The sequence below is a fragment of the Akebia trifoliata genome, chromosome 5 (genome assembly GCF_017979445.1).
Source record: "Akebia trifoliata isolate Shusen 1 chromosome 5, ASM1797944v1, whole genome shotgun sequence".
Taxonomy (NCBI): Eukaryota; Viridiplantae; Streptophyta; class Magnoliopsida; order Ranunculales; family Lardizabalaceae; genus Akebia; species Akebia trifoliata.
Window position 1 is genome coordinate 13,628,591 of NC_141379.1, and position 10,579 is coordinate 13,639,169.

At 34.5% G+C, this 10,579-nt stretch overlaps 1 protein-coding gene across 1 annotated transcript; it reads right to left on the reverse strand.

Annotated features, from left to right (window-relative positions):
* Positions 1-262: 262 nt before the first annotated feature.
* On the reverse strand, positions 263-4,211 carry LOC147401520 (kinesin-like protein KIN-14F). Its single transcript, XM_086444389.1, has 4 exons — positions 3,893-4,211; positions 2,704-2,867; positions 2,280-2,480; positions 263-575 (listed from the first exon to the last, which is right to left on the reverse strand). The coding sequence occupies exons 1-4, from the start codon at positions 4,209-4,211 to the stop codon at positions 567-569; spliced, it is 693 nt and encodes a 230-aa protein (XP_086300515.1). The 3' UTR covers positions 263-566.
* Positions 4,212-10,579: the final 6,368 nt, after the last annotated feature.

Consider the following 10,579-nt stretch of genomic DNA (forward strand, 5'->3'; position numbering starts at 1 on the left):
TGACAAAGTGCTTTTGTTTTCAACCTATACCTGTGAAAAAAATCACATTCATATCCACATCAACATTCACATTCCATCCCATCTATTCACATCCGATCCATACCAATTTGCATTCAATTCATAGTATAAAGAATAATAAGATTTAAAAAAAAAATTACTTATATAATTAAAAATTTTAATCTCACATATGGGAAGAATTCCTAAGATCATGTTCACATACATCAATGTAATGAAGTCTTACAAAAAAAAAAAAAATCCGACTTTCAATTGGATGTGTCATCCCATTTCTTCGCCCATTTCTCCTTTATCATGAGGCAACTTACGAGCAAGACCGTTCATTATCTCCTTTGTCATGAGGCACCTTAAGATATGGTACCCTTTAGGTTTAATGGGGAAAGCTTCAGGGCAGCACGTGGGAGTAACTCCTCAGCTAATAAAGATGCATTTGCTAGCAAAGCCATCTGTTGGGTTTCAGTCTCAGCAATACGAACATATTTTTGTATGAGTCAAGCTTAATCAGCCTCTTAGCTGCATCTTTGCATGCCATCAAACCTGGTTGTGTTTCTTCAGTAAACCTGTTAACAAATTCACATAAACCACCAAATGAAAGATTTGAATTAAAGAAATAAAAAAAGGACATGAATTTTTTATTTTTTTTTATTAAAAAAATCAAGATCAGGGGAACAAGGTTTCAGGGGTCTTTTTAAATAAAATCGATTAATTGTGCACAATTTATCCAAGAACAAGATCTTTAGATGGAAAGTGATCAACCTTTGTTGGTCGAAGACTAGAGGATGTAAGTTCAGAGACCAAGAGACAATTGCCACCCATGAGTCTGCCCAATCAATGTCTTTTATCTAAGAAATATATCACATTGTGTGTTGTTGGATGAGAGGAGGAGCGTTTCAGTAAATTACAGGCTCCTTTGCCTATAAATAAGCTATTAAGGAAACAAAATACAGGCAAGGAACTCATTTTCTAACCCCTCTCTTCTCTCCTCTCTTCTCTTCTCTCTCTCTCTCTCTCTCTCTCTCTCTCTCCCCTTCTCTCTATCTTCCTTCATTATTCTTCATTTTCTTCTCTCCTCCGATAGGCAGAACGATACCCAAACAGCCATCTTAGGTGTGGTGTTAGATCCACCTCACCTATCCTCTCAATTTCATCACCTAAAGCTTTATCCATATATACAAATAGTAAGTCAAGAAATAATTATTTTACATAGTTATTAGTAAGTCTAGACCATTTAAAATATGTCCAAACGTCATTTAACAGTATAATTCCTTGCCCATCACAGTTCAATGCATGTAGAATGGCTAAACTAATGATGCCAGACTATATATGGAAAAGGAGCCAATGGGCTAAGAAAAAATGGGATACCATAATTTTCTATGTAAAGCTTAAATATAATATGAAGAGTTAAGAAGATTCCCAGAATCAAAAGGCACACTAATAAGACAGTATACAATGACTGGAGAGGTTTAGATGGAATCTCCAATAATTTTGCATAATGGAGCTCAATAAAGATAGAAAAATTGAGGTGAAATTTAGAATCACAGAGGTGTGGTTGTGCTTCACAAACATGGGCATGTTATGAGTGATAAGAAAAGGTTAGAGTGTCCTATCAAACAAAACATGCATATGTGCTCTCCTGACAACTGCAGTAAGTGAAGCTCCCACCTTTCATGGATAAGAACCACTACATGAACAACCATGATGAGTATGAGGCCATGAGAATAGATAGGCATAAAGAGTCCTGCATTATTGAATAGATCAGGTCCCATCTATAGTACATGGAACCTGATTTCTTGCTTTTGGGGTCCTTTTAATCCAAGATGAGGGTGATGCCATGATATGATCTTATCATATATGGTATCTATTGTTATTGGTAAAGACAAGGATTTAGTTTTGAGATCATGAACTACGTTGCACAGTAATCCATTGTGAAAGACAAATTACTTGGAAATCTAACACTTGAACGTTGCACAATAATATATAATCCATTGTTATAAGGTTTTTCTCGGTATTCTTTAGAATCTAGGAGAAAACACATCCCAATATATAAAAACTGACATTATATAAATAATCGACAGAATATAAACTTCTACTAAATAACTAATCAGCAGAAGAAGCTCACTCAAAGCTAGAACCACAATCTACATAAATTGATAGTGAAACTGAATGTGTATATATATATATAAAATGATGAACAAAAACAAAAAGGTTATAATTAGGAAATCATGTTTGTGTTTATCTTTATTCAGAATAAATAAAAAGATCACCTCTATATTTTCGACATCCTCCATTGGTTGCCTATGGTGGCTGTGACCAATTGACATATCTCCTCCAACTTGTCTGTTAGAATGTGAATGTGATGTCACACCAGCCTTCATCCTTTGCTTTTCAGGGCTGTTGGATATGGAACGCTGAAGGTGCTCTGATCCTCCATCTTTCCTGGCTAGTGCTGCCTTAAGACTAGCAATCTGAATAGTAATTAAAAAACAAATAGAATTGACTGTTAAAAGCATTAAAGCACGAGATGATGAGATGTTTCTAACAATTTTTTTTTTGATAAGCTGGACTTGAACCCACACCCTCAAAGTTGTTCTACAATGTGCCAAACCAATTGAGCTATGGGTCCAAGCCCCCGGGATGTTTCTAACATGATAAAGGAAAAGTTTTGGGGGACAAGGGCAGCATAAAAACCTGTTCTTTGAGCTCTTTCACATCTCCACTTTCTTTATTTAATTTAGCAGCACCAAGCTCAACAGTTGCTACCTGCTCGGCAGATTTAAGAGTACTAAGTGTTTCTCCGATAGCATCCAATTCAGGGCTTATGTGTACAAACTTCAGTGTTTTGGCCTGCCCACCTATATAATAATTAAAACCCAAAAAAAGGATTAGAAAAAAAAAATCAAATTTCTTATACCCAGAAAAATAAAACATTAAGTTGATCTTACCAAGGGAATCTTGGAGCAATTGCGTGAGTTTACTGTTTCTATAGGGGCCGTGTGATATGTTGCGCCTCCTTCAATCTATCTCTTGTGACCTCAGATTTGTCGACTCTCTCACTTCTTTTTTGTGATGCTTGTTACCAATTTCCTTTTTGTATTCTTCAATTTTTTTTCATCGCTGTTGTAGGCTTATAAAAGTTAATAAATCATAATAATACTATGAATGACTTCAATATATTCCTTCAAACAACGTTTAATAACACTCAAGAGTAACTTCAATCCAAATCCATTTTCTTATAAACAGATGAACATCACTACTTCAAGTTATGTTCATAGCATAAAAACCTTACATCAAACTTCAATACCTAGTAAAATAACATGACAAGATATTAGTCTTCAGCAAACTTAACTATTACACATGAATATATATATATATATATATAGGAAATGTTCAGCACCCTAGTTTTACCACACACTTTAACAAACGTTTTTTGTCCTACATGGGTTAGAAGCTTTGGAATGGGCTGATTTTTGGTGAGATGATCTCTATGATTAGAAGATCATCCTCCCCAAAAATCAGCCCATTCCGAAATTTAGCCCCATGTTTACAAGTTGAAAAATCGTGGACCGTCCTTTTTTGTAAATATTTTGATGGGGTAGAAGTTTTGGAATGAGCTGATTTTTGGTGAGAATGATCTCCTTACCATAGAGATCATCCTCACCAAAAATCAGCCCATTCCGAAACTTCTAACTATAGGACAACGCGTTTGTTAAGTGTGTGGTAAAACTTAGGGTGCTGAACGGGACCCATATATATATATATATATATATATATTAAAAGCTAAAGCACTATATCATGATTGGTTACTCAACCTGGATCCCACTAATCTCTAGGTTGTCCAAGCTCGTGGGTCTTCTGTAATTCTTCAACAAGAGAGAACAGCAAACAACACTAATTGATGAGGTTGCCATTGCAGCCCCAACAATCCATGGAGGTAGACGGAATCCAGTAGATGGGAAAAGGACACCAGCAGCAATCAGAATGCTGAGAAGATTGTAACCCAAAGCCCAAATGTAGTTCAAACGAATGCGGGAAAACGTTTTCTTGGAGAGGTCAATGGCAGTTATCACGTCTTCCAAGTTGCTCTTCATGAGGAGGATGTCAGCTGTCTCGATAGCGATGTTTGTACCAGCACCAATTGCCATTCCAACATCAGCGGCCACAAAGGCTGGTGAATCATTGATTCCATCTCCAACCATTGCCACAGTTAAGCCCGAACTTTGTAGATAATTAAATCATATTAAAATAAAGTTAGCCCAAATTCAAATTCACTAAGTTAAACGTTATGAAGAAAAAAGATGGAAATATAGATTAATTCCAAATGTAGGTGTTAACCGACCAACTAATCCAAAAGACCATCTTTAGGAGATGGGGAGAACTATGAAATTCTTGTACTTCTGGCCAGACATTGTTCTCCTCATATTCTCTGAATTTCTTGGCGAACTCGACAATGGCCTTGGCTAGTGGGTGCTCGTTGTTTGCCTAATAAGATCACAGAATACCAACTTCTTTGAAGTCATTCTTTGTTTGATCAGTTTTGAGAAAAAAAAAACTCAAGTCAACTAAATCGATTTTTTCTTGGGACAAAATCAACTGCACTGAATCGCTGTCTGAGACCAACAATGCAATATGTCAAAGAAATACAACTAGCTTTGGTCAATAATAGAATGCAAATATTAATGAGTTGAGCCCAAGTTTTAAACATTATTTAACCATTACTAACAATAATGATTTCTTTGAACGAACAAGTGAAAAGCAAAGAAAGTGAGGCCTACCTCTGTTGCAGCTGTAGACACCTCATTTTTGGACTCGCCTGATTAACCAACTCGTCAACCTAATTGCAATGATTCCCAATGATGGATGTTATTTCTATTGCTCTATTTTGTTACCAGAAATATTTCAGAAATCCGGATGAGGTATCTCGAACTGACAAAATATTAGAAACCACGCTATGCTAGGAAAATACGACCCCAAAAACTTAGAAATCATCATTTTTCAGACAAAAAGAAGCTTCACGATAAAAATCACTAAAAAATTACCAAATTACCAAAATACCCCTAATCTTAAAATACCCCTAGAGCCTACGTTACGATTAGGAAAACTCATTCAAACACATAAAACAACAAATCAAAATCAAATAAATCATTTCGCCAATTTTAACAGAATTTAACAAAATTACGAAAATGCCCCTTATAAAGTTCACGATCATTTCACACAAAAAACTTCATAAATGAGACAACCAATATTTCCATTGAATTTCTTATGAAAAATCGATTCTAAAACATCCTCCTAGAACATAAAAAACTGACTTAAAACGCGAAAAGTCCTCTCCTAGGGGCAAAACGGTAATTTCACAATTTTCATAATTAAAAATTTCGAAATTAATAAATAAAATATTAAATAATTAAAGTGAAACATTAATGAAATTAATTTAAAATTTTGAACTAAAAAAAATCGATCAATCGGGCTCTCACGAAAAATTGTTGAGGGCTCGTGAGATATTTCTTTAAGGACCCCTCCATTTGGGGGTCCAAAGAATTAAAGATATAATAGAGGAGGGTTCTCCAAAAAATTAAAGTTAATTAAGCAAGACTAAGGTCGAGGTATTAAATTCAATCAAGTAAAACTAAAGTCAAAATTAAAGTCAATCTAATGGGACTAAAGTCAAAATCTTAAAGTCAATCAAATAAGACTAAAGTCAAAACCCTAATAAAGTTCTAATTAAATAATAACTCTATCTAATAGAGTTTTAACTAAAACACAACTCACCTAAAATAATTCTAATTAAAAACAACTCTACCTAAAACAATTCTAATTAAAATACAATTCTACCTAAAACAATTCTAACTAAAATACAACTCTAACTAAAAGAATTCTAATTAAACATTATTCTATCTAAATCAACCCTAAAAAAATCTATAAATAGGGGTCCTCACACCCTTTTTCGTATCAAATCATAAATCCTAAGAGAAGTAGGTCAAAAAGCCTCCTTAACCTCCTATAAACCTCAATTTTGAAGCCTCAACTCCTTACCTAACACCCATACCTCAATTTTAGCTCAAAAAAAATACCTAGAAGCCCTTCAAAAACATCCAGAAACCCATAAATAAATTCAAAGAATTCAGATCTAAGAAAGAGATACATCAACTTGGAGATCAGAAATCAGATCCGGAGACAGAACAAAGCGAGGAATACTATACAAGAAGTTGTTTTGTTAGATCTGAGGGAAAAAAAAGCATTGCGTTCGGAAAAGGTAAGTATTTTTATTTTTTTTAACGATTAGGTATTTTTAGCAATGTAATTTTATTTGAAAATTAGTAGAGACCGGCGTTTGCCGGGTGGGGTTGGTGCCTAACACCTTCCAACTCCGTAACGTGATTCTCAGACTTAGTTTCTTATTTTTCGTAGATTAGTTGCTTTTGCCTTTTAGAGTCAATGTTCGGTTCTTAGACCGTAATAACTAGGTGGTGACTCCCAAACCTCAAAGGTCAAAAGCGGATCCGCACACCCCGCGGATCGAGGACGCTTTCAGTGGCGACTCCATTGGGGACCATTGAGGATCAGACTTGAAAAATCCCAAGTATGGGAGCATTGCCAAGATGACCTAGTTTTTTTTTTATTTAGCTCGATTTATTTTATTTATTTATCTATTTTTGTGGCTTGATTTGGATGATTTTGGGTATTGTATTTTTGTCCAATTAAAGGTCACTTTTTGATGACCCCTAAATAATGAGAGAATCAAATTGACATATGAAAATGATGGAATGATGAAAGTTGGGATAGCAATGTTAAAATATTTTTACAGAATATTCTAATAAGAATTAAGTCTGGAAACCTTTAATAAAATGTAGATCTCATCGAGTAGATTAATTTAGAATCTGAATTCACTTGATTTCGTTATCGGGAGCCTTGGATATCATCGATGCAAGTTCAATATGTGAATCTAGAATTGTTGTTGAATGAAAGTTGGGACAGCAATGTTAAAATGTTTTTATAGAACATTCTAGTTAGAACTAAGTCTAGTCACATATTAATAAAACGTAGATCATATCGAGTAGATGAATTTAGAATCTGAATTCACTTAATTTCGTTATCGGGAGCCTTAGATATCATCGATGCAAGTTCAATCTATAAATCTGGAATTGTTGCTGAATGAATATTGGGACTGTAATGTTAAAACGTTTTTACAGAATATTTTAGTAAAAATTAAGTCTGAGAACCTTTAATAAAATGTAGATCTCATCGAGTAGATTAATTTAGAATCTGAATTCACTCGATTTCGTTATCAGGAGCCTTGGATATCATCGATGCAAATTTAATATGTAAATCTGGAATTTTTGCTGAATGAAGATTGGGACAGCAATGTTAAAACGTTTTTACAAAATATTCTATTCAGAATTATGTCTAGGCACCTTTAATAAAATGTAGATCTCATCGAGTAGATGAATTTAGAATCTGAATTCCTTGATTTCGTTATCGGGAGCTTTAGATATCATCGATGCAAGTTCAGATTTTATTTTTCTAATTCACAGAAAATCTAAATTTATCTAGTGTTAACACAGTTAATGTTCCTGAGAGCAAGTTCATTTGGCATTAGGATCTTTCTCTTTGATCTTCTTTTGGGTTGTGTTTCTAGTTTGTTTTTATAATTAAAAAAAAAGGGTTCATCGCTCCTCATTTCAACAATTATCATTCTATCATCAATGTAACATCTATTGGAATCTCGATTTATTTTGGATCACCCAAAAGTGATCATTGATTGGATCTTAAAAATTATAAAAATTATTATATGCCATGATCATTAATTGATTTTCCATGATCTTGATTCATATATATTTTGATGTGCATGCTTTAATCTTGATTTTGATGCTTTGGATATTTATGTTGTATGATCACATTTTCTAATATCCATATTTTAATGGTTTGATCTGGCTCATGGGCCCACTTGTTTGAAAAAATCTCAGGCATACCCACCCTGTTTTGCACACACCACATGCACGTTTACTGTTTTGCACACTTACACGTCCTATATAGCCAACGTGGCACTAGTGCGTGGTTTGGTCTTTTCAGAGATGCGACATCATTAATGAAAACCACAACTCCAGTCACGTACCTTAGGGTATATCAAACTGGGGCATCAATATCGTCTGATCAGGTGATTCTGAGAGGTATATTGATGCACCCAGGTTAGAGCGACCTGAGCCTTTGACCTATTATGAGCCACACAGTCACAAGTCCCGATTGTCAACGTAGTACTAGTACGTGGTCGGTCCCCTCGTGGGATGCCAAACAATTTATGAACGCTACAACTCTTGACTCGTACCCATAGGTATGTCAAAAGATAATCTAAGTATATCAATTGCACTTCTTGGTCAAAATCGGTGCCTAAGCGAGATCTTGCCCCGCTGTACCCTACTGTATGAGGGGGATAGACTACGTCTATTCTAGACGAGAGATATTTAAGTGGGCCCTTGCTCAGCATTGTGCGTCATCTCTCAACTGGAGATCAAACTGGCTGTTTTTGACTTTAGAGAAGTGAGTTGAGGTTTTAGATTATCACCTATACGGTATATCAAACCAAGTCACCACGTATCGAGAGGTATATAGGTGTATTTGGGCAAGGGTGGCCAGATAAAATGCATTGCACGTAGTAAGCTTAGAGTCTAGAAACCTTCCTTGTAGGTCACGACTCGAACTTATCGTGGGTGTTCCCGGGTTGTTTATTGAATGGAACCTTGTGAATGATGAAATCAGAACGCCTGTGAATGATAAGATCAGAATGCATGTGAATGATGAGATCAGAGTGTATGATTGTCCTCAAGGATCAAAAATGTTATTTTTGAAAATTAAAATGGGTGCACCGACCCAATAAAGAATCCATTCTTTTACAATAATGACCCAGTCCATCCCGATCCAATAATCATGGTGGGCTGGGCCATTTAAATTGAAATAGAAATCAAATTTTCAAAGAAGAAAAATGGTTTACGAAGGGAAAATATTTTTTAGAAAAAGTGTTTTCCAAAATAAGTGTTTTTCAGAAAAAATGTTATTCTCTAGAAAGTAATGTTTTCTAAGAAAAAGTGTTTTCTAAAAAATGTTTTCCATAAGAACAAGATTTTCCAAGAGAAAATGTTTTCCAAATAACAAACTATTTTTCAGAGAAAAAATATTTTCTAGAAGAAAATATTTTTCGAAAGAAAAGAAAATGAAGGAAAAATGATTTACAAAAGATCTATTTTTGCATGAAAAATTTTTGAAATATGTTTTTTACCAAAAATCTATTTTTTGCATGGACCTTGTAAAATTATCAAAATTTGTTTTTCTAAAAAGAAAATGATTGCAAAAAATAATCAGAATTGTGAAAATTGTTATTCAATAAAAATATTATTTTCAAGAGTGCAATAAAATTATTTTCCTTCTGAATAATCATTGAATTGATGAATTGTTTAATGGATTGGTGCACAAAATTCAATAAAATCTCAGGGTTCATTTAAAATGTTATTAAGGGGGTGACACTGAAATTGGTTAAATTCACCTTCAAAGAGGTCTAAGGGTTATCATTGTACCTAAGCTCAATCGTCTATTGTCTAGTTAGGGTTATAAGTCCGATCAGTTAGAACAAACGTCAGTACCAAGTCAACAGTTAGAAATAGCCTCAGAATTTCTCAATATCGTCCAGTTGTTCCCTGAAGATCACCGTGACTCAATCATGTTGATTGTAAGCAATGTCTTAGTCCTCAGTCCTAATCAAATCCGTTGTGGGTAGTTGTATTGAGTTTTCATGAGTTATTTGAGTTAGCTCGAGTCCAATTTTTCAATGTCATATTTTCTTTAGATCGAGTCTACTCTTTTTCTACTGAGTCAAGTTAAATTTTCAAGTCTATAGCGGTGTCTATCGTCCCTTCTGAATTTGATTGGATAAAGAAAATTTTTGAATACATCGAGCGCATTAACGAAATAACTAATAATCTAGTTTCAAAGATATATTTTTCTCCTGAACAAGAAGATAAGAGTCAAGCTCAAGAAAGCAAAGGTCATTGACCTCGGAATAGAAATAAATTCCTAAAGAGATTCAAATAGCAACCATCTTATCTCTAGAGGAACACAAGGGGATAATGAATTTTCTCAGAAATTTCAAAAGACTTGTTCGCGTGGGCTTATGAGGATATGTTTGGTGCAAGCTTGGGTGTTGTCTGACACGGATTAGATATTGAATTGATAAAATGAGATCAAAGAAGAACTTACAAAATGTATCAGTGCTAGACTTCTCAACATGGTAGAGCTCCCAGAATAGATTACCATTATCAGATTAATGAAACAGTTGAAACGGTATTAAACTCTGATAATGGGTCGTACATCAAAGCATAGGTTATCACTTTGTGTTCAAAGTTCGAGATTCGACATCACATTGTCTCTCTACCGTCCTCAGATTAATGAAAAGGTTGAAGCAGCCAATAAAATATCTCAAAACAATCATCAGGGAAATGTGTCAATTAAACCAGGATTAGTTAGAGATGTTACCATTCACACTAGGGGCACATCATACTTCAATACAGTCTTCCACTGG

Excerpts from the sequence above, each read along its gene's own strand:
- LOC147401520 (XM_086444389.1), bottom strand. The coding sequence starts at position 4,211 with ATGGTTGGAGATGGAATCAATGATTCACCAGCCTTTGTGGCCGCTGAT. Across the intron at positions 2,868-3,892 it reads ATCAATTAGTGTTGTTTGCT|GTGGGCAGGCCAAAACACTG; the intron begins GTTCTCTCTTGT and ends ATTATTATATAG. Across the intron at positions 2,481-2,703 it reads TGAAAGAGCTCAAAGAACAG|ATTGCTAGTCTTAAGGCAGC; the intron begins GTTTTTATGCTG and ends ATTACTATTCAG.